At 31.7% G+C, this 24,734-nt stretch overlaps 1 protein-coding gene and 1 long non-coding RNA gene across 2 annotated transcripts in view; one reads left to right on the top strand and one right to left on the bottom strand.

The window, feature by feature from the left end:
- Window positions 1-24,278, bottom strand: part of LOC139498306 (uncharacterized) — a 42,080-nt gene extending 17,802 nt beyond the window's left edge. The window contains exons 1-2 of the mRNA XM_071286675.1: window positions 23,929-24,278; window positions 16,411-16,515 (exon numbers count right to left, since the gene is read on the bottom strand). Coding sequence (XP_071142776.1) covers window positions 16,411-16,515; window positions 23,929-24,073 — 250 coding nt within the window. The 5' untranslated portion in view covers window positions 24,074-24,278. The remainder of the gene's footprint in view (window positions 1-16,410; window positions 16,516-23,928) is intronic.
- On the top strand, window positions 11,064-11,889 carry LOC139499542 (uncharacterized). Its single transcript, XR_011658211.1, has 2 exons — window positions 11,064-11,148; window positions 11,777-11,889. It is a non-coding gene; the product is annotated as an uncharacterized lncRNA (long non-coding RNA).
- Window positions 24,279-24,734: the final 456 nt, after the last annotated feature.

Genomic DNA, 24,734 nt, shown 5'->3' with positions numbered 1-24,734 from the left:
AGTATATATTTGTTTAGGGGCCAGCTGAAGGACGCTTCCGGGTGCGGGAATTTCTCGCTACATTGAAGACCTGTTGGTGACCTTCTGCTGTTGTTTTTTTATTTGGTCGGGTTGTTGTCTCTTTGACAAATTCCCCAATTTCCATTCTCAATTTTATGGATACAACTCTGAATTGTAAATTTGGATTGTGATTCAATAGTTGATGCAGCATAGGTTTCTGACATTGAATGAATGTGGTCCAAGTACTTAATTTTTTTAAATTGACAATTAACCTCTAAAATGGTCCAATATTCAAAATCTTAATACATGGTTAGATGCAGCATATCAACATGATCAAAGAACCCAAATAATTCATTATTTGATGAAATCAAATAAAGTTCAATTTTGGACCCTTTAGATCTCAATGTGGACCAATTTGTTAACGGGCCAAAATATCAAAAATCTAAATGAATGGTTAGATTCAGCATATCAAAGAACCCCATATATATATATTCATTTTTTTTAAATCAAACAAAGTAAAATATTGGACCCCAATTTGGACCAACTTGAAATTTGGGCCCATACTAAAAATCTAAGTAAATATTCAGATTCAGCATATTAACATGATTAAAGAACACCAAGAATTTAAATATTATTAAAATCAAAATAAGTTTAATTTTGGTCCCTTTGAACCTTAAGATAGACCAATTTAAACAGGACCAAAAAACTAGGAATCTAAATACACAGTTAGATTTGGAATATATATATATCAAAGAACCCCAATAATTCAATTTTTTACAAAATCAAACAAAGTTTAATATTGGCCCCTTTTGGCCCCTAATTCATGTAATTTCTAAACTCTGGACAAAAACTCTGGTCACAAACCCTGTGTTTGAGTTTCATAGATTTCTGTTAACTTATACTAAAAGTAATTATGCGAAAACTAAGTGTCTTCGGACTACGACGACTACGTGATAAAATTGAGAATGGGAATGGGGAATGTGTCAAAGACCCCCCTTTTTTGGACTATCAATGCATTTGAATGGGGACATGTAATTACCCCCCCCCTTTTTTGTCCTGGGTTAGGAAACCCCTTTTTAAAATGACTGGATCCGCCCCTGAAGGGTCTATCATTAAGTTTGACAACTTCAGACATACTACTTTACCAAAAAAATTGACACATTTCATCCAATTTAATTTCATTCTTTACTTGCTATTTCATCCATAATATTTTAAAGAAAGAAATTTGGAAGGAGTATGATTTCAATTTGCAAGTTATACACTATCCAAACTAGAGACCTAATAGAGTAGACATATACTTGACTAAGGGAGCTACCATTTGATTTTTATGGGGGGGGGGGGTGGGGGGGCTAGGATGAAAAATTTTATCCTGCATTTTTTTTTTAGCTGTAATCTCTGTCCTGCCTTTTTATTTTTCACTCTGTTCGTTCCTGCCTTTCTTTTTTTAGTTTATCCTGACTTTTTTTTACCAAAATTGTCGTCCTGACTTTTTTTTTGCTTGTGTCTCATCCTGCCTTTTTTTTCTTCTCAAAACTCCTGTTCTGCCTTTTTTTTCAAATTTCATCCTAGACCCCCCATAAAAATCAAATGGAAGCTCCCTAATTTAAATCAAACTTGGGGTGACTGGGGACAAATATTTAAGGGAACAGATGACAGTTTACCTACAATGATCTAGCTTCATGGCAAAGGCATACATTACAGACTACATGTACATCATGTACATGGTCATTCTTAATTGTGTTTAAACTTTGGGAGTTCATTTTTTAAATGTTTAAAGCTAACAATTTCAACTACATACATTTATCAAGATTTGATTCTACATTTATATATAATTGTGTATGTCACATGTATGTACATGATGCATCTGAATACTCATTAGCCGTTTCATATTTATTTCAGTTCTTCAAAAGGCAAATTTATATGAGCCTATGCCTGAAAACAGAGATTTCTTATTAAGGAGAAAGCCCCGGCCCCCCTTTTTGGTGTGAAATATTTTGTTGATTATATAGGGAATCACTGAAGCATGACTGGAGCAAGCATCCCCCTCTGCCCCCCCCCCCCCAAAAAAAAAACAACAAAAAATTAAAAAAATGGAAATTTCTGGATCTGCCCATGTCAACCTTTCACTCAGGTCATTGGTGAAGAGTTGTCACACAAAATAAATGATATCAAATGTTCATATGTATATGTTTTAGCTCGTGTAGGTGTAAGGAGGCAACCATTTGATTTGTAGGGCGAACAGGGTGAATAATCTTGCCTTGTAAAACTTGTGCTATAAATAAAAATTAATACATTTCCATTTAAAAATCCGTCAGCCCAATCTCATCCAGTGAAATAGATTATTGTCGTTTTCGAAATTATATGGAAGTACTTAGTAGTTCAGACGCATTGCAAGGCATTTTTTCTAAGGAGACGTGTAGACTCATTTAATTGGGGGAATGGAACCAATAAATTGATAGTATCCGATATGATCTGGCCCAAGACCACAATTAATGACCCCGCTTTTCGTTGTTCACGAATATAGTTCCCTTTAATTTAAGTGTATTTCTTCTTAAATTTTTTTCTTTCCTTTTCTCAAACATTTCTTAGCTTTTATAAGGTGGAAATGAAAGAAGAGAGGTGAAATAATTTTTTAGATGTTTTATTTTAACTGATTTTGATATGGAAAGAGTGATTAGGTCAGGTGCAAAAATGTGATATTTACAGTTTTCGGAACATCTCTTGACTTGTCCATAGGGGTATGGATGTGTATTGGCTAAATTTGTAAGTTGTAAACATGCAATGTTTCTAAAACTTGGACATATTTTTGGACTTGTACTGTACATTAAACACACAAAAGATCTGCCAAAAAGAACAGTTCAATTTTTTTTTTGAGACAAAACGTTATAAAAGAATGATAGAGGAATTAATTGTGGTCTCGGGCCATCTTCCCAGTACGGAGCACCTATTTTTTTTAGGTAATTATTATTAGTGACGGTGATCTCACAAGTAAATCAGAGAAAATATTGCATGCAAATTAATGAGCAGAGAAGAGACAATTATCAACTTGTGTATTATTCATTTTCTCGCAGTTATTTACGGTAAATTAACTATATGTATATATATCCCAAAACAGGTGTTCGGTTCTAGTACTATACAATTTAGTAAAACTGCTATATTTTGGGGCCGAAAAACCTACTCCTTTATAAATCTTAAGTAGGAATGCGTGGGTTCCATTTCATGAGACCTACACGGATTTTTTTATAAAATAAATTTAAAAAATTATAAATACAGTTTTCAATTCTTTCCCGGCATAGATAAAAAAAAAATATGAAAATAAATAATCTTTTGAAAATAATACGATATGGTTTAATTATTTCACTTCATTATAATGATAAATCCTTTAGATCTGAAATGTTTGATTAAAACTAATTTATCATTTTGATCTACCGATAAACTTTAAATTGAAGTGACATGGTCAGTTAAGTAACCTGATTAGTTGCATGGCTGATTACCATCTTACAGGTGACCCAGTAATTTTCCATATGACACTAGCGTGTACCCTTGGGATGTGTATAACCTATTTTTTGGGGAACATCCTGTCCACGTGTAATACTTAGCATATATTGCAACATTTGACATTAAACAAATTTTCTTTGTAGCATCGGAGGCAATTTCATGTTCAACCACACAGAAAATTTCACAAAAAAAATATGATAAAATCATAAGAAAAAGAATAAGAAATACTAACAAATAAATTTGGCATTAATAAAACGGGGATTCGTGTATTCAAGAGCTTATTTTCAGTGGATAACAACAAATGGAAGTTTTTAACGACCTTGACTGGCTATAATATATATATAGCACTTGCACGGTCGTTCCAGTGGACATATTTCATACCAGATTACCTATTCTTTTTATATATATGACATTTATTGTTCAATCTGATACACGTACCTATAATGTACAGTATGTTGAACAGCTTCAAATGTATGTGCACTAAGGACCTGATGGAATGATACAACTGTTACAAAGGACATGGCATATAAAAATAGACTTTTTAAAAATTCATAATTTAAAATTTTACAATTATACCTTTTTTTTAATTAGAAAGTTATCGAATGTGTATTCGACACGTGCCTAAAAAAATTGATTGTCACCTTTTTAGTGTAATAGGTAGAAATTCACGTTCACTCAACCTTGACCCGTTCATAATCTGCTAGTATACTGTTTAAACGGTAAACGGACAGAAAGTCACAGGACAAAAAGTCACAGGACATAAAGTCACAAATTTGGTAGGACAAAAAGTCACAGGACAAAAAGTCACAAATAATTTATTGACAATTGTTTTAATATATAAGAATATATCTTGAAATATTTACTTTTAAATACATATATTCATATCAAAGTTTAGGAAATGTGTCATTATACTTAAAAAATGAAGATTTATTTAATTTTAATCATGCAAAAGATGTTTTTCTTGGCACCATGAAGCCATTTAAGTGCCAAGTCACTTTGACATTTTGTTTTTTTAACAATTATTTGATAATCTTTGATATTTTTTTGATATATTTTGTTTAAAAAGTTGGTTTATATACAATAGTTTAAGAAAAATACAAAAATATAATATTCTAAACGGTAAACGGACAGAAAGTCACAGGACAAAAAGTCACAGGACATAAAGTCACAAATTTGGTAGGACAAAAAGTCACAGGACAAAAAGTCACAAATAATTTATTGACAATTGTTTTAATATATAAGAATATATCTTGAAATATTTACTTTTAAATACATATATTCATATCAAAGTTTAGGAAATGTGTTATTATACTTGAAAATGAAGATTTATTTAATTTTAATCATGCAAAAGATGTTTTTCTTGGCACCATGAAGCCATTTAAGTGCCAAGTCACTTTGACATTTTGTTTTTTTAACAATTATTTGATAATCTTTGATATTTTTTTGATATATTCTGTTTAAAAAGTTGGTTTATATACAATAGTTTAAGAAAAATACAAAAATATAATATTCTAAACGGTAAACGGACAGAAAGTCATAGGACAAAAAGTCACAGGACATAAAGTCACAAATTTGGTAGGACAAAAAGTCACAGGACAAAAAGTCACAAATAATTTATTGACAATTGTTTTAATATATAAGAATATATCTTGAAATATTTACTTTTAAATACATATATTCATATCAAAGTTTAGGAAATGTGTCATTATACTTGAAAAATGAAGATTTATTTAATTTTAATCATGCAAAAGATGTTTTTCTTGGCACCATGAAGCCATTTAAGTGCCAAGTCACTTTGACATTTTGTTTTTTTAACAATTATTTGATAATCTTTGATATTTTTTTGATATATTTTGTTAAAAAAGTTGGTTTATATACAATAGTTTAAGAAAAATACAAAAAATATTTTTGTAGAAATTAGCGTTTTTTATTCAAAGAAAATAATCAGAAAAAATGAATTGTGACTTTTTGTCCTGTGACTTTTTGTCCGTGACTTTTTGTCTGTGACTTTTTGTCCTGTGACTTTCTGTCCTACATTCTTTTAAACATGTATATATGGTATTTTAAATTGTTCTCTATTTTTTTCCCATTTGTTTGTTTCTGCCGTATTTATTCTGTCTGTTATAATTTTTACTTCTAAAGTAATAAAGTATTTTCAACTCTTTTCAGTTTGGGAATTTTTAATCCTTTTAATTTTAAAAAGACAAATAATTGTGAACACTTCACGGAAAAGTGAGGATTTTTATTTGGTTGCTTAACGTCCAGTTGCCAATACTTCATTCATTTTTCTGATGTCAGGGACCATGCCTCACAGCAAGGTTTTATAAGGATAGAACATAGGCAAATGCAAATAGATTCTATTGACTATATCTTTGCTGCTTTGGTCTCTGCATGTATACATAATGATTCATTATGTTTTATGGGATACTTAACTTCTGTTCTACAAATTTTATATTAAAATATATTCTGATTTTTCATTTTTAATGAGATTTTAGTTTCTGTTGATTAGAGGCAGTACAAAAAACATGTTTTAATCATAATTAAGGTGAACCCAGCCCCCTCCCCCCTTCCTGTCAACGTGACACCCAACCACACCGCTTGAAAATCTTAAAATATTTTTTAATGTTATCTTTACTATATATTGAATAGGGTGACACGTTGTCGCTACATAATAACCAGATAAAATGGATCTTGTTTATACAAAAAATATTTCAAGATTGTGGTTTCTCAAACATATGGGAGTCACAAAATTTTGTTAATAAAGAATGGTTAAAAACTGTCATAAAGCAGAGATTGCTAGATCAATATATTCAGAACTCGAATTCCCTCATTCAAAATTCGTCAAAAACTACAAAAATTTTAAGAAAAACTTGAAATTGAAGAATATTTCAATATTTTGGACTTCAAAGACGCTATTGTTTTTTGTCGGTTTCAAACGACTAATACTAAGTTGCCGATTGAAACAGGAAGATGGCAAAACGTAATCAGAGAAAACCGCTTTTGCAGTCTATGTAACAATCGACAAATAGGTGACGAATATCATTTTATATTTGAATGCAAATTTTTCAATCAAAAACGAAAAGAGTTTTTAACTGCATATTTTACAAAACGGCAAAATACAGTTAAATTCTCTGAAGTTATGTCAAGTACAAGAAAACCAGTTCTGAAGAAGCTTTGTTTTTTTTATAGAAAATATAAATACTTGTGTTTGTCGGCCCGTGCTTGTACTCCTGGCTTGTAACTTTTGTAACATCTCTCGCTTGTTTTGTACAGCTTGTACATATTGTAAATATTTATTGTTGTATTTGTTATCTCTGTACCGATGTAATGCATTTGCTTTATGAAAATAAAGATATATATAGTAACTTCTTTAAATATACACAAGTCATAATTACATTGGCCAGAGGGTCACTTGATAATTAGAGGATCAAAGGATTTAATTGAGACAATCCAAGACTGCTACCTCTATATTTTATTATACATATCTTTATTAGCCTCATTTAGGGTGATACAGCAATTGCAAAACGGGTAGATACGATCTGTAATCAAATAATTAAACTAAATCAAAAGTTTATTTAGAGTAACCATATGCCGGATGAACAAAAAGTTTGCCATTTATTGAAAAACATATGGTTTTATATAACAAGAAAACTTCTCTAGTATTCTAAACATTTATCACGTACCCCCTCCCCCAAACCTCCGCTTCAAGCTCTAGATTCGCGCCTACACGTTGTGAATTATATTTCTTACATCACGATGCTTATTACATTATAAAATAAAATGGTATTCATCTTCAATTGTTGAAATAAAGATGAATAGTTAAAAAAAAGCATTGACATCAGTTTTAAAGTTATTTTTCATAGGAGACAGTTATGATTTATAGTCTCTTTTTAAAACGTAATATAATTTTACCTCTTGGAGTTTTTCTATATTACTTCTGTAATCGGATTTTGAAGAACCCCACGGACACCACATACTCTCATGCATATGTCACTCATTCAAGGTATAATGATAATATATGTAAACTCTTGTGTTGTTAACAAGGAAACGAAATCTCAAAAGCAGTTTTGTCTCAATTTGTATCTCAAAATAGGGTTCTTTAATTTAAAAAAAAGCTTGCATAGCAATTTCCTTAAAAACAAAATATAACAAAGGCAAAGTTTTAAAACACAAAATTAATTTTTTTTTTATTTTTCTTTCATAAACTTGAAATTTTACCACGCTAAACCGTTAGGTTTATTCAACAACAACCATTAATTAATCAATAAGTAACGATAAAAAGGCAATTGTGTATTGGATTAGGTTGATTGAACATGATGATTAGTGAATTTGCAATAAGCCGTTGGTCACGTGCCGAGTGGCACGCGTTGATTAAAAAGTCATTTAAATTCAAAATTACAATATCTATTGATACCTAACTTTACAGATATGAGGTATTTAATCATATCCTCCTATACATCCATATTCTCTGTGATCTTAAAACATCGTTTTAGTGTCCTCAGAGACATATATACACATGTGTATATATATATGTCTCTGGTGTCCTTAATGCAAAAACTTTCTTCTTAGTCAGCGCCATTAAGAATTCCTTTGCGGTATTTCTACACACCGAAATATATGGCCTTATTGGTAAAATACCCATTGAAAATACCACAGTACTTAGTGTCACTAATAGTCAAATTATTGTGCCGTGAAAACTGGAAATGAAGTTTAGCGGGACATAGGAAATTACAAAAATATTAGAATTGTTTACTTACATAGTGGATAGTGTAAGTGGGATGCGGGAATCTAAAAAAAAAAAATAGTAACTATAAAGCGAGATCCGTGAACAGAACCCCCAATGAGACCCCATTCAGTTGTGGCTTATTTTTGGTCTTTTTAGCTAGTTTCCTTCCCCTACATTACTTGTAAGTTGATCGTTTTTGTAAAGCAGCACTCGAGGTCTGACAGTATATTACCAAGAAATGCACAAAATATTGAAAAAGAAGGTTTAGAAAATTTAAATAATGGTATGCACACACACTCCCCTGTCAGCACAGACAATTATATTTTTGTAAACGCGCCAAACTCATTTCTTCCACAGTGAGACAAGCTTTACAATGTTGATGGTGGTGAAAATCTAGTCCAAATAATTATGACGTCTTGCAAGGCTATTTTATTTCTGGAACGCTTTCCTCTGACGAAGCCGAAATGTGAAACCAAATCAACAAGAAGTCTAACATTTATAATAGAACTGAATATAAAATCGAAATGTAAATGGGGAATGTATCAAAAGACCAAAGAGCAGATAGCAGCCAAAGGGCACCAATGGGTCTTCAATGCAACGAGAAAATCCCACAACCCGAGGAGGGGTTCCTAACCAAAGACAAATGGGGGGGGGGGGTCCAACAACATGTCCCCATTCAATACAATACAATACAATATGCTTTATTTGAAAAACACTCCGTCACATTGACATGTGAAACAAGAGGTAAATTACAAAATACAATCACATACAATTAAAAAAAAAATAAAACAACTTAGAAATAAAATATATGGAAAATTACTTTATATTATAATATTTTAACATTATAATATTTTAGTTAACTTTGAAATGAATATAGACACATTTTTAAATAATAAGTTAATATTTGTCAATGACAGTTAGTCCTTTCATTTTTGCTTAATTCTGATATTTCACATAGTACTCTGGAATATGCTGATTTCTGATATTGTTTAACTTATAAAGAATTGCATTCAAATAAATAATGGAATTCATTGCCAATTGCAGTTAAACACAGATTGCATGTCCTTTCTTCTTTTGGAATGACTTATACCATCTTCCCAGCTCCAGTGATATTGTTGGCTTTTTTCAAAACTACCTCTACCATTTTTTATTGGGAAAAATGCATATTCTTTATTGAAATTGGGAAATATTATTCTAAACACATCTCCGATTTTTTGCTGTCTTTTTTGCACTGTTTTTTTCATATATATATTTTGGACCGTTGTCAGACATTTTCAACCAGGAAGGTACTTTTCGGAGAGGAGAAAGAAACAAGCAATGATGGTACTTGATGCATTGAAAACCACGTGTTACAAACACCATGATGATTCTGATCAGAAAACCGTATCTCAAAAGTGCTTTATAAAATCAAAATAATAACATGAATACGATATTTACAAACATTACTACCAATGCCATCAGTTTGGGGAAAATGTAGACCTTTTTGGGAGGAATTTTAAGCCATTTTCTTTAGTAATTGGGAATTTTCTCTAGGGGAAAAGACCGAATTTCGGCTGTTATTTGAGGCAAACAATATCACTGAGCTCTACTGGGATTGTACATTGCAGCATCTTAATTTTGAAATATATTTACGTTCGAATGGTGTTAATTTTAAAATTCAAATGCATTGATCGTCCAATAAAGAACAATGTAGAAAGGGGGGTTCCAACATGTCCAACCCTCAGACCCTCCTGGATCCCTGCCTGTGAGGCATGCTTTAGCGTGCCATTAAACAAAAATGTATACTAGTTGAGTGATAATGGACGTCATATTAAACTCTTTGATATTAAAAAAGAAACTAAAATAAAAATCATACAAAGGTCACAAAGGCCATAACTTCTGGCTCCTGACATGGGAAAAGTGCAAAATGCAGTGGGGATGAAAGCCTTTACTGTAAATTCCTGAAATTACAATTATATAAATCATCTCACATCTTTGCGCATTTCTTGAAATTGGTCATATTAATAAATGCATGCAATATTTTCAGAAAATTTCAATATATTGGCTTTTTAAAAAAAGTCAATCTTGTGCATGATTTATCAATGATTATACTTGCACAATTAACGCATGTTGTTCTCAAAACTAAGAGGTGTCTATGCTATTTATGACAATTTTCATGGTTCAGTGGTTATAGTTAAGTTTTTGTGTTTTGGTCTGTTTTTCTCATACTTTATGCAATAGGTCTACTATATTTGTTGTATGAAATGATTGTAAGGTGTACATGTCTAGTGGGATGATGTCATCTGACCTTGACCTCATTTTCATGGTTCAGTGGTCAAAATTAAGTTTTTGAGTTTTGGTCTTTATCTATTAAATACTATAAACCATAGGTCAACTGTATTTGGTGTATAGAAATATTTTTTGATCTATATGTCAGTGGCACAGGTTTTATTTGACCTTTATCTCATTTTCACGGTTCATTGATGGTTTTTTTTTGTGATTTGGTCTATTTTTCTTAAACTATAAGTAATAGGTCAACTATAATTGTTGCATTGAAGCCTTGTTAGCTGTATATGTCTGCCTGGCATGGTTCATCTGACATTGACCTCATTCTCATGGTTCATTAGTCTTTATTTATTTATCTTGGTTAATGTTAAGTTTATGTGACAGTTGTGATAAAGCTTTATACTTAGGACTATCAACATATTATCAATGATTAGTAAAAGAAGGCGGACATTTCAGCGTGTGCACTCTTCTTATTAAACACACATTAATATACATCATGTACATTAAACAGCAAACAAAAATATTGATGCAAGATGCCATTCAATAATAACTTTTACTCTTTTATGTATAGGACAAGTACTATAGAAGATACAGAGAAATTATAAACAGCAGAAATGATAGGCAATTTAAAATTTGCAGAAGCAAACTAAACCTAAATGGTAAGGCCACTTTTATTTATTTTTTAAAGTTGTTGAACTTGAAAGATGATAATCATGATTACTATAAAAATTAAAAGATGTGGTATGTTAAATATGAAAACTATCATGGCTTTAAGAAAGCAATTGTAGGCCTGTGACGACCTTCAATAATGAGAAAATCCATACCCTATAGTCAAAGAAGGCAGCTATAAAAGACCCAAAGATGAAAAATTGAAACAATCCAACATGTCCAAACTGTAAAACTAATTGCCTAGTTTATTACAAAATAAATTACAAAAAATAAATATAACCGGTATGAAACAACAACAACAACAACCACTAAATTTTAGTGTCAGACTAAACTTACAAAAACTACAGGCTCTAAACTTTGGACAGGCACAATAGGAATATGGCTACCTATGATGTAAATTTCCTGCAAACACAGACTGGACTAATGTAAATCAACTAATTTCTGCGACTACTTTATTTTGCGTTTTATACTTTCTAGTCTTACATCACAGCTAATTATTTTTCGCAAGGTTCAAGTTTACTTAATGAATTTTAATAAAAAAGATACATATGAAAAACATTTATTGCTGTTTCTCTCTCCATTTATAACATTTTATTTGTTTATTTTGTGTATTTATAGGTGATCAGACATCTTGGTTTTCATGATCAATAGGTCATTACTGAAGAGGAAACTTAAAGTTGAAATTTATTTACAAAGTGCATAATTGGATTAATTTGAACTGGAATGTGTGCTTTCCTGCAAAAAAGAAACAGGAAATTTCATCATTATCACATGATAATGCCAATAAACAAAATGGAGTTCTATCATAGATACACAAAAACACTATTGCATAAAAGCAACAACATATTATATATATTATTCGAAAGAAAGGAGAATGCAGAACAAAGGAACACCAGTTTTATCCACTCATTTATATCGCTCCCTCATATCAAATATACGGAAGAAGATTATTGAAGAACAATTTGCAAAAATGTTTTCTCTTAGAATTGAAGGAAAATGTTATAAAGTGAATGGAATAATGTATTCACTGAATTCTTACGTAGTGGATTGAAAACTGTACACAAGCTGAAACAGAAGAAAATTTTAATTTAAAATAACACGAAAAGTGTATATTTTATTATTTAATCTGCAAATATATAAACAAATTCTTTAGAACACCACAAATGGCATGGCATTCAAATTGGTTGCTTATTAATGTATTGCATTGAAACAATTACAAAGAAAACAGAATCATTTGCTACAATTTTTTTTTATAAATCATAGTTAAATTTTATAAAAAGTATGAACAATACCTAGATCTAAACAGTCAGACTTTATCAATTTTCAATGTCATTAAAATGTTGAGTCAAACATTTATGAAAGTTTTGAATATCATTTGCATCAACTATACAGTCTTGTAATAATTATATTCATACTGTTTGTATACATGGTATAGCGAAGAAATGTTTAACAAGAACAAATAAGGGAAATTTGATGTTCAGAAATTTCTTTAGAGGAAATTTGAAGAACAATGATTTCATTAGAGGAAATTTGTTGTCTTGAAGGAAATCTTTTTCCCTTCAAAAACAATTTCCCTTGAGGAAAAAACAATTTCCCTTTGAGGAAAAATCTTTTTCCTTTAGGGAAATTTAATTTCCCTTGAGGAAAACAACTATTCCTCTAAGGAAATTGTTGAAAAAAGGGGCATAACTTTTTTAACAGTGGTGCTCGAGACAAACAATTTTAGGACAAATATCAGGGAACCAATACCAACCAAGTTATCAACTTCATTTTGACTTAACTCCAAAAATTAAGGTGAACAACTTTTGCACTCAGCGGAATTGCAAACTTGTCCCGGAGACAATTCTGCTTTTCTGAGATGTTTTACAAGGTTCCAAAAATGTGTTATGCCCTACAGCTTTCCATCCAGCTAAGGCAGAAGTATATTCTCTTTTATTCTCATATATCCAGTATTTGCAACAAATTGTAATTTTTCTGAAGAAAAAAATTCAAATGGAAAATAATGCTTGTATTGTAATATAGTATGTTCCCATGGGAAAAAAAATTGTTCCTATGTGAAAAAAAAATTGTTCCCATGGGAAGAAAAATTGTTCCCATGGGAAGAAGATTTGTTCCCATTGGAAGAAATATTGTTCCCATGGGAAGAAAAATTGCTCCCATGGGAAGAAAATTTGTTCCAATGGGAAGAATTAATTCCCATGGGAACTTTTTGTATTCATCTTTTCCCATGGGAACTTTAAAGTTCCTATGGGAACTCTAAACTTCCCATGGGAAAAGTAATTTTTCCCATGGGAACTAACAATGTTCCAATGGGAAATTCTAATATTCCCATGGGAATTATCAAATTTCCCATGGGAAATGTACTTTTAATCAGCTGCAGTGACAAGAGTGACAACAATGACAAGTTGGGACATATGGCATTTTTTTAATTTTTCACTATCACTGGGCAAATCTTTTTTTTTATATCTTGTAAACCGAAAAAGTCAGATTTGCCGATACCGGAATGGCAAATTTGTCCCGCTCAGTGTTATATGATGTGCAAAACCATCAAACTATATCACTAGAATGTTAACTCTTCTTAAGCTACTCATCAATAGATTTCGGTAGTTTTTCTATTTTATGCATCTTGTATTGTTGATCATTTGTCGCTAGACCACACGACCACCTGGACTCAATAATTAATCTAGATATAAACCTTTTAAAAATTATTATTATCTGTGGTCGTGTGGTCTAGCGGGACGGCTGCAGTGCAGGCGATTTGGTGTCACGATATCACAGTAGCATGGGTTCGAATCCCGGCGAGGGAAGAACCAAAAATTTGCGAAAGCAAATTTACAGATCTAACATTGTTGGGTTGATGTTTAGACGAGTTGTATATACATTATGTACACAGCCATGTATCACCATCATTGATGGCGATCCGATGGATACATCTGTTGAAGAGTTGTCACTGACTCAGACGTACTTATATATATATAAGTAGGGCTCAATACCGCGTTGGTACGTCGAGCCGCGTTGGTCACGCTTAAGTGCGATGGTCTACGCTGAAGTGCGTTGTTTAACACGCTAAAGTGAGATGGTGACATTGTGACGCTAACTTTTTGTTTGAAATTCCTAACAACACTCATTTATCTATTTATCTGATATAATAAGAGTTTTTAAGGAATGAAAAACATTAAGTACATTTGTAATTGACACATATATAGTGCGACGTGACGCTATTTTTTTATAAAAAAAACCATTGAGAATAAGATGCTTCTCTGCTGAGCATCGGAAATTGAAAAGTTCACCAAGGTTTGACCATTCGGTTTTTTTTTTTTTGCCTAACCAATTGCAGAAGATTAAGTTATAGATAATGCATATTGTAAGGTTTTTCTTGTCGTAGAACACACCGAGGGGTGTCAGGATTGATTAAATGAAAGACCGACCGTAGGAAGGTCTTTCTTTGAGCAATCCTGACACCCCGAGGTGTGTTCTACGACAAGAAAAACCTTAAAATATGCATTACCTCACTTATATACCGTCAAAATTTTTTTTTTTTTTTTTATAAAGATTTGCAAAATTTAGTATCCTATTTTACCGACAACAATAAAGTGGGATATTCTTTTTTTTATGCGTTCAGGTTTTAGAACGCCCTTTGGCTCATTTAGAATGTGAAATAAAACTCACTAATTAATCTAGATATAAACCTTTTAAAAATTATTATCCATACACAATACAAATATTACTGTAACTGCATGAAGTAAGACACAAATGTATTGTTACCATCCGATAACGGTGTATGACAAATACAAGGTTCATTGTAAGTTATTTATTGTTCCACTTATTTTGTGGAAAAGGGAAAGGGGGTATGTTTTTTCTATTTGTAATGTCATTTCTATCGTGGGAAAGTGATTATTTTTTGTTAATTTTAATTGAATCGAATGAAAAATTCAGAAAGATTGTCTTTTGAATAGCAATACAATTTATTACCAGATAATCAGGATATAATTATACCCGACCCTTTTGTGAGTTACAATAATGTTATTCAATAGAATATAAGATTATCCTATTAGTTGATCATTTGATAGAGTAAAAGGTATGTATGAATTTAAACAAGTTAAGAACTGACACGAAGACGAATACACTTAAGTAAATACATGTAGGTCACAGTATGATTTCCTATTCGGTGTGTATCGTCATGAACATGCATGCAATATTTGCCACTGGACGTTAAGCAAGCAACCAAAAATCAATCAACCTATTCAGTGTGAATCAATAAGATTTTCAAAATCTTACACACGAATATGTTAAATCTGGCTTTATTTTATGAAAGTCTACATTAAAATTCATCTCCCATATATGATGTTTCTTTAATATTGTAGCGATAAATTAACAAAACTTCACGTTATTTGTTTCTAAAATTAAAATGCGGGCAATGACGGGTTCTTTTACACCTTTCATCGATTGAACTTTGAAAAAATATATTTTACAAATCGGCAACAAAAAACTATCAGACGAATAAAATTTTTAAGTAAATTATAAATTGCATTTTTATCAAGGAAAATAATGACCTCACACAGGTCATTACTTTATGCCTTGGAGCATATTTCATTGAAACATGGTATCGTCCGGGTTGATTCTGAAAAAGAATGACCTGTCGTTCTGAAAGAAAATAACTCCATATAGGTATATAATACTGTATACACGCACAATAGAATTATTAAGATTGTGTGTTTTCTTAAAAAGCAGCAAAGTTTCATCACAAAAATTATCACAATTATAGCTGATAATAAATTTTATTTTATTGTTAACTTGTCCACATAAAATTATGTGATGTATACTTGGAGTGAAGTAAAAATTAATATCAATATCATCACATTTTATTTGTCTTACTACACGCTTTTTGCATGCATAGTTCATGCTTCAGTAAACGATGGTCGCCTTTTCCCCCATGGTTTGTTGTCTGACTTAGTTTGGCATATTTTTGTAACCCCCACTTCTAATGCTCAATAGTTATCAAAGGTACCAGGATTATAATTTATAATTTGCCAACTAAACTAAAATACACACAAAACTATGATTTATATCATCAAGACTATGCAGTGTTAATTGATAATATCAGACTTTTCGTATATTGATTACGTTTTGAATATTTTAGAAGGTTCCAAATTTTAGAATTTGACAAATCTTATGGAGCTTTATTGCCAAAACATGTTGACTGCACAAAGGAGGTAGTAGTAAAATTAGTTTGATATAATACTTATACTTACCTTTAGAAACTGTTGAAAAAAGTGGTGGCGGTGACCTTGGAGTGAAATCAAAATTTTTTAATATGTCTTCATCAAATGGCAGATAAGGAGTATCATTTGAAAATTCTGTAAAAGAATGATTATATGAAATCTAAATTTAAGATGACAAAGTGTTATTGTTATGAAAACAAATAAGTGTAGATGATATCCAATAAAATAACACAACAATCATCCGCATGCAATAGTCAATTTTGTTATGTAACGACGAATATTTTTGAAATGTTAGAAGAATCGCAAAACTTGGACATGTTATATGGACAATTTAAACCAATTAAACAAAGGAAACGCGTTTTCGTTATACTAACACAAAACGGAAAAGGTAAAAAAAAAAAAAAAAAAAAGATAAACCACCGTCTACAAAATATTAAAATTGTATGGTTTGAATAAACAAAATTGTAATATACTGTTATCTAAACTGAACTGTAAAATAATATATGAGATACATGTATATTGCCTAGTCAATGGTGTCATGACTGAATAATGTAGAACAGTTGATTGGATTACATTTTATTTCTTTTTTCAGTTGTTGTGATTCGTTAACACAAATATGGCAATAAAAATGAAATACAATTTGTCGATTCGAAAAATTAATATCGTTTTGATTACGAGTTTTAATGCTTTTTCACCATAAAGACCATACCATACTTTTGCTGAGTAGTTTTAACAAATAACTTAGGTCGAAATACGGTTTAAATCATTAAGTGAAATACATTCCTAGTTTTACCAAGATAAAATGATAAAAAAACAAGCTTTTTTTTTGACAACTCAATTTATTAATAATAATTTAAAATGGTAATGAATATTGTCCGTGGTACCTGTTTTTATAAGTGTAACACTTTTTTTAAATAACAATTGGTATGTTCCGATTGGTAATCTTTAGAAGAATAGCTACAATAAAACATTATAATTTTAGGTTTTAAGAGGGCTTATTTTATAAGTCAAGCTTTTGTTTTATACAATTTGGCATGGTGTAAACAAATATGTTGAATAAAGGGCGATAAAACTATTTGTTCTCATCGCCAGTCATTTTTCGTCAATTTAAAAATAAAAATTGTACATGAACCATTATAAATGTTTGTGTTCCTAGCTACTTTGTCTGTCTTTTTTAAATTGAGATTGGAAATGGGGAATGTGTCAAAGAAACTAACTACTTTATTGGTTTGTTCCAATCCCGAATCTCTATTAGAGATGAGTCACACTGTTTCAACCCGGAAACTGAACTTACATGCCCTTTCTTGGTTAACTAAGTTCGGCTGGCCTTTAGAGCTTATATCAGAGAAAAACATGAAAATTGGAGTAAAAAAAGGTTCAGAAGTTATTTGCTAAACGTGCACGCAATTACATGTAGAGATCGTGGCATTCTTTTTTTAAGAGGCATTATATATAAACTCTCCTTTTTTTATAGGACAGGATTGCGTACTTTGAAATCCACGAAAATTGGTATCCAACGAATAATAATGAATCCACAGTAATCATTAGCTGTTGCGGTATATCATCCACCTAGTTAAACAACCAATCAGCAATTGTATGGGACAAGCAATTGTTCAAAACAAATTGCATTTCTTTACGGAGAATGTGAACGGAAAATAAATCTCTTTCATCTACATCAACCGGGTCATTTATAGGTCGCCATATATTGCATAAATATTCATTACTTATGGTTTTGGAAGGCGGTGAATAACATTTATTAAATCTAGACTTTTTGCGATGTCAATACGAACACGTTCTCATCTAAAATTAGAAATTCTCACTAACGGTAATTTGTCATAATTCGTACTCAAATAGGTCGAATTATTGCTCATAAGACAAACTTATGCAAAAACGAGAAAAATAAAGGAAAAAACACATTTTTATTTTATCAAGCACTTGGAAATCGTGAATCTGGCATATTTAACACCTGGTGTATGGTGAACTGAATTGTAATAAATTAACTTGCATTTCTCAGGCCTGTATGCTAGCATACGTACCTGGTGTATGCTAATGTCTACATTTAATTAATACATTGCATTTCTCAGGTATGTATGCTAGCATACGCACCTGGTGTATGCAGAACAGCAAATATTTAATCAGATGTTGTATTTCACAGGTCTGTATGATAGCAATCCTTTGCGTCAGTATAGTTGTGGTTTTACTTTATTGCCGATTTCGAGTTTTTTTTTAAACTAAAAGCCTACCACTGACTTCTTTATTTTCTCCCGTTGGTAAACAGAAAAACGTAAATTTGCAAGGCAAACCGGTAAAGCGTTCACTGTTGTAAATCTATAAATGAAAACCAATTCTCAAGTTCCATGACTATGATCGCTTTATTGACCTGACAGTTATCTGTTTTGTTTGCAAATTAAAATTACGGAAAAATGAGGCGATCATAATTTGTACAAGGTTCGAAGTTGTTGACAAATTTTATATGACGTCAGGGACCTTCTGACGTAAGGCGGAGGGATATAGAAGGATAGCCTTGACTTACACAAGTTATTTACCAGTACACTTAATTAAAATAATAGCAATTGATTACAAAACAACCTGTTTTGTTTATACTTGGTATTGGTTATTATTAAAAAGTCAAAGAAAAAGGACTATTTATCTGCGGAGTCACGCACTCCATCTAGATGACGTCATTTATAAATGTAAACAATTTGAATGATCAACGAAGGAGTTCCCCTCACGGAGAAGAAAATGGACAAAAATACGCTCTATTATATTGATTTGAATAAACCAGAAGCAAAACAGAATGTCGGATGTATTTATGGTACGTAAACCTAGCTGTTTTTGTACATTTTTCACGATTTCATTTTTAACACCTTCTTTTTTGGAGGTCGGCTTGAACATGTAGTACGTACACATACAAGAGGTAGAATTTAATCTAAGGGTGTGCTATGCCAGTGCTTTGTGGAAAAAACTTTAGTTGATTTATTGAGAGAAACAGTACTGAAGCGTCCATCTCTAAAGAAGTCATGCAGTGCCCTCCCTATCTCATCCCCCTTATGAAACTTCTGGATATTCATGTCTTACTCTTACAACTTTTAGGGAAACAACTGTCCCAGGTAAAAAAAAAGGGGGGAAGCTGAGCGCTCACATGTTAAAACCGGCCACACTATATAGTCTTTATATTCCTGTCCCAAGCAAGTCAGTCAAGAGCCTGACTATTGAAGTTTTCATTGGTTCATATTTTTCCGGTTTTTCTTTTTCGTAAATTGTTTTGATATACATTATCATTTCTTATTTTTCATGTTGGGTCCCATAGGCGGATACAAAGGGTACCCCCCCCCCCCGCTTTTGTGGGAAACATTTGGTTGATTATATAGGAATCACTGAACCTTGGCTGGAACCCCCTCCCCCTTTATGAAAATATCTTAATCCGCCACTAGACTGTTTAAATCAATACTGTAACAGGGTAATTTATGAACATCTTTTTTTAAGATACTTCAGATACTTTATTTCATTAATAGTTTTGATAAAGCCCCTTAATGTTACAACAATAGCACTAACTTGACTAAGATTCATCCCTGTATTGTTAATGACCAATAAAACAAGGAAATTTCATATGCAAACTTTTTATAAATCTACATATTATTACGTGTTAGTTACAATTTTAATAGCTGACTACTAGCATGTATACAATGAAAAAGAAAACGTAGCTTTGACCGTCTTTTGTTTAGCTTTTTAGTTTTTTTTAGAAAAGATGTAATTCGAACAAATTATACATAAATCTATTGCAAAAGGATTAGAACAGCACATTTCAAGAGTGTTCAAATTGGAAATATGAATGTTACTAAGGAAATGACATATTTCATTGATCTTCAATCAATCACAACACATGCATGGCGACAATTTGTTTTTCAAGGGAACGAGTTCAATTCAACCACTATAAAGAACCCTTAGTTCATATAAACTTTAAAATCAGTAATTGTGATATAAATGTAACGCTAAACGGGTCTTTGTTCTGTGTATTTTTGACAGTCATTACTTTGGATATATGTATCTGGGATCTAATCCTTCTTGCCCGTTTACATAAGGAAATAGCTACTAAATATTTCACCATATATATATAGGCTCACTTCAGTCTATACTAGTAACGAAGTCTGTTTAATGTTCACATGTTTAATCATATAAAAGTACATGTATATATGATATATTTAAAAGGTTCACAACCCAGGTTCACAGTTATAAATTCCAATACAAAACGTTACTTAGTTCCAACTCTATAAAACAACATGTTACTTCATTACAATCTATATCGCAACTTAATTGTTACTTCAAGATACTACACCAATGTAAGTGATCAATACAAAAAGTTTCTTACAAAATCGTGCTATGAACCGCTGTCCTTAAATTAGATTAAACCTTGCTTTGATAAACGTCCAAATGTTATTACATTTCTACTGTGCAACTCATGTACCGTACAAACTGTCACATTTAATAATCAAGATGCAAGATCATTCAACAAATTAAGTATAATTGACCATCAAATCTTTGATGTAGTTGACCACGCCACATCAATGTTAAATTTGTGAAGTGTAAAATATTTACTCGCATATATATGTATATAATATGTAGTTTCCATTTCTCGTTTCAGCATTTTTCAAACATTGGCTATACCTTTCATGTAACTATTTATGTGTTGCTTATGAATTTAATTGTAACACTTCTTAGTGACTGGATAGGTTAAACCAATGCCTTCCTAGAAAACTATGACACCAATGAACAACACCAGTCTTTTTGCTGTTCCTGCTAATAATGTATGCATGGCTTCACTAGAAAAGGCATCAATTCTTTGGCTTTCCTGGTTGAAGGAATTGTTTTAACAACTCCAGTGTATACACAATTGTTACCATAGTATATAATTGGTTGACCGTTATGGAATTAACGTTTCACAGATGATATCGGATATGTTTCTCACGTCATAACTACAATCCCCTTCCCTTTTCATGAATTTGACTTACTGTATAAAGCTAGTTATCGGGTTTGTAAAGACATGAGCAACCCGACGGTGCCACTGTTGGACATGTGGAGCAGTATCTGCTTACCCTTCTAGAGCACCTAGTTTTTGGTTAGGGTTCGTTTTGCTCAGACTTTGTTTTTCTATGCTGTTTTTTGTGTACTTTAATTTGTATATTTCATGTCATGGTGTTGTCAGTTTATTTTCGATTTATGAGTTTGACTGTTCCTCTGGTATCTTTTTTGCCACTCTTGCAGTCTATAACTTTGAGAATGATGAAAAATGATAGTTTTGCAATTCAAAATATGAATACAATATAAGGCTGGTTAGAATGCAAACCATTCAGCTTGCCACCAGTGTTGTATGCAAGAATAACGTGAACTGAAAATGTCAAACAAATATGCAAACGTTTATGTTCCAATGGGTATAGGATTATATGTTGTTATGCCGACAATCAAACTCATGAATTCCATTGTTTTACAAGGGTTTATTGAAAAGCGGGTTGGTATACGAGAATAAACCCCTGAGTGTTGCAGTTAAGAATTAAGAGCTTTCTTTCAAATGCAGATGAAGTTGAAGGCTACACATAAGTAATTCCTTACATCCATTGGAATTCGACCTTTTCATTTCACAATCATACACATCTCCTTATTTTCTAAGGGAGGTATGCAAACATAAGTAATAAGAAATGTTACTACTCAGAAAATACTTAGCATTCAGGCATACAGACTTGCCAATACAATCCAGAATAAAATTTTAGAATCCATGCAGGCAAACAAGTACCTAGTAGAAAAAAAGCCAAAATTATAAAAAAATCGGTTTACATATCCCAGGTTCGTATATAGGCATACAGACCTTAACTATACCAAAAAAAATATATATATAAGGTTCTTAATACACCAGATTTGTATGCAGGAATAAAGACCTGACACATACTTATATACGCAGAAAGTGAGAGTTTAACATACACCAGGTCGGTATGCTAGCATACAGACCTGACAAATACTAGTATATATGCATAAAGTGAGAGTTTAACATACACCAGGTCGGTATGCTAGCATACAGACCTGACACATACTAGTATATATGCATAGAGTGAGAGTTTAACATACACCAGGTCGGTATGCTAGCATACAGACCTGACAAATACTAGGATGTGCATAGAATGAGAGTTTAGCATTAACCAGGTCGGTATTCTAGCATACCGACCTGAAAAATGCTAGTATATGCATAGAGTGAGAAATAAGCATTAACCAGGTCGGTATGCTAGCATACAGACCTGACAAATACTAGTATATATGCATAGAGTGAGAGTTTAACATACACCAGGTCGGTATGCTAGCATACAGACCTGACAAATACTAGGATGTGCATAGAGTGAGAGTTTAGCATTAACCAGGTCGGTATGCTAGCATGCAGACCTGAAAAATGCTAGTATATGCATAGAGTGAGAGTTAAGCATTTACCAGGTCGGTATGCTAGTATACAGACCTGAAAAATACTTGTATATGCATACAGTGAGATTTTAGCATACACCAGGGTGGTATGCAGGCATACAGACCTGACAAATACAAGTAAGAGAAAAAAGACTTAATTTAGCATTCGTTTCATTGAAACATCTGAAATAAAGATGGGTAAATGCTATGTTATGTATATATTTCAAAAATGACATAAAAGTATAACAAAAATGCAGAATGAGTATCTTTTTAGGGTTTATTTACTTGAACTATTTCCTTGGTGTTAAAAAAGTTCATTCTAGCATCCTATGAAAAAGGTTTATGATAAAATAATGAAATTTTGGTTCGCATTTACAAAGAAAGATCGCAAATCTTGCCAAAAGATGACAAACAAATATCATTAATGCTATACAGTGAGTTTTTAACGCGAAATATATCAATAATCATAAATGTTGTAGCCTTTTCACACAAAAATAAGTTAAGTGGCATATGAGAATTTCTAATTTTAGATGAGAACGTGTTTACGTTAAATATGGACCCGTTCAAATTGTATTGACCGAGGAAGAAGATATTTTCCCGCCACCTCTTATCTTGTACTTTTTGTGGATTAACCGGGATTTTTTTGCAAAATAAAGTCGAACCCCCTCCTTATCAAATTGTTTATAGAACCAACAAATGAAGCTTCACCGTTTTAAAAAATTCTGGTTTCGCCACAGGTCATGGACTGAGAAATCAAAAAGAGCAGAAAAAAACATAGGTCTTAAAAATATCTTCTGAAGCTTAAGTTTGCTTGTCTTTTTTTTCATCCAAACTTAACCGTTTTCTTGTTGGATAAAATCATTAGGGTTGATTGCAAATGTTGTATGAAACGAAACATAAAATATAAGTGTTTCAATAAATTCTGAAGTTATGTGTCCAAAATAAACAACGATTTATTACATTCAAAATTGACTTAAATGATAAATGACTAATTTTAGTATTAAAACATATATAACGTGTTTTTTTTTCGTATTTGCAAAATCAATAAAAATCAAAAGTCGAATTATCATTAACTAAATAAACATACATGTACACATGTATATTTACCTTCTATTCTTGGTGACAAATATGGCGGAAGTTTCAGTGTGTCATCCACATCTTCGGGATCTATGTCTGTGATGCCTGGCGACCAAGGTCGATACACATACACATCTGTAACAGTGGCAAACTCTTTTAAAATCAAACAATGCATTTCACAGTTAGAGAGAAGTAAAACAAATAACACCTCTAGCAGTTGTCTGTGAGGAAGGAAATAAGAAGCTAGTAGAGTTTCTCATAGATAATGAAAGTGATATTAACCAGTTGAGTGAGATGCGTTTTTAACGTTGACATATAATATATATTTCACTTTTTAACATTAATAATAATATTGACTAGGGTGGTCTAGGTCACTCATCTTTTTATGTTAAAAACAGGAAACGCATTATATTGAACTTAAACTTCTCTTTGAAAGTAATGCACATTCGATTGCAAGCTAATGCAAGTGTATAACGTATATTTTGGGTGTTTCACTTTTGTTAAAATTTTCTATAAAACCGGACCTATTCTTTAAACTTTATACAGAATGATGTGTTGTTTATGTGTATGCTTTTATGTACTGCAAACAATTATATGCCTGAATATTCAAGTCGCATATTCAGTCTCCAGGATTATTTCTCAAAATTGCTTATTTTCTAAGTTAACCAAGCATTCCACTTATTATGAAACATACATGCACTCACTAATGTAATAAATATTGTTACATTAGTGAGTGCTGAATGAAGAAACATGTTGTTTAAGTTATGTAATTAGCAAGAGTTCTAATTGGTTATATATTTTTAATATGTAATGGAAATACATATAAACAATGTTCG

The sequence above is a fragment of the Mytilus edulis genome, chromosome 12 (genome assembly GCF_963676685.1).
Source record: "Mytilus edulis chromosome 12, xbMytEdul2.2, whole genome shotgun sequence".
NCBI lineage: Eukaryota > Metazoa > Mollusca > Bivalvia > Mytilida > Mytilidae > Mytilus > Mytilus edulis.
The sequence above is the reverse complement of the archived record's forward strand: the minus strand, read 5'-3'. Positions and strand labels throughout refer to the sequence as shown.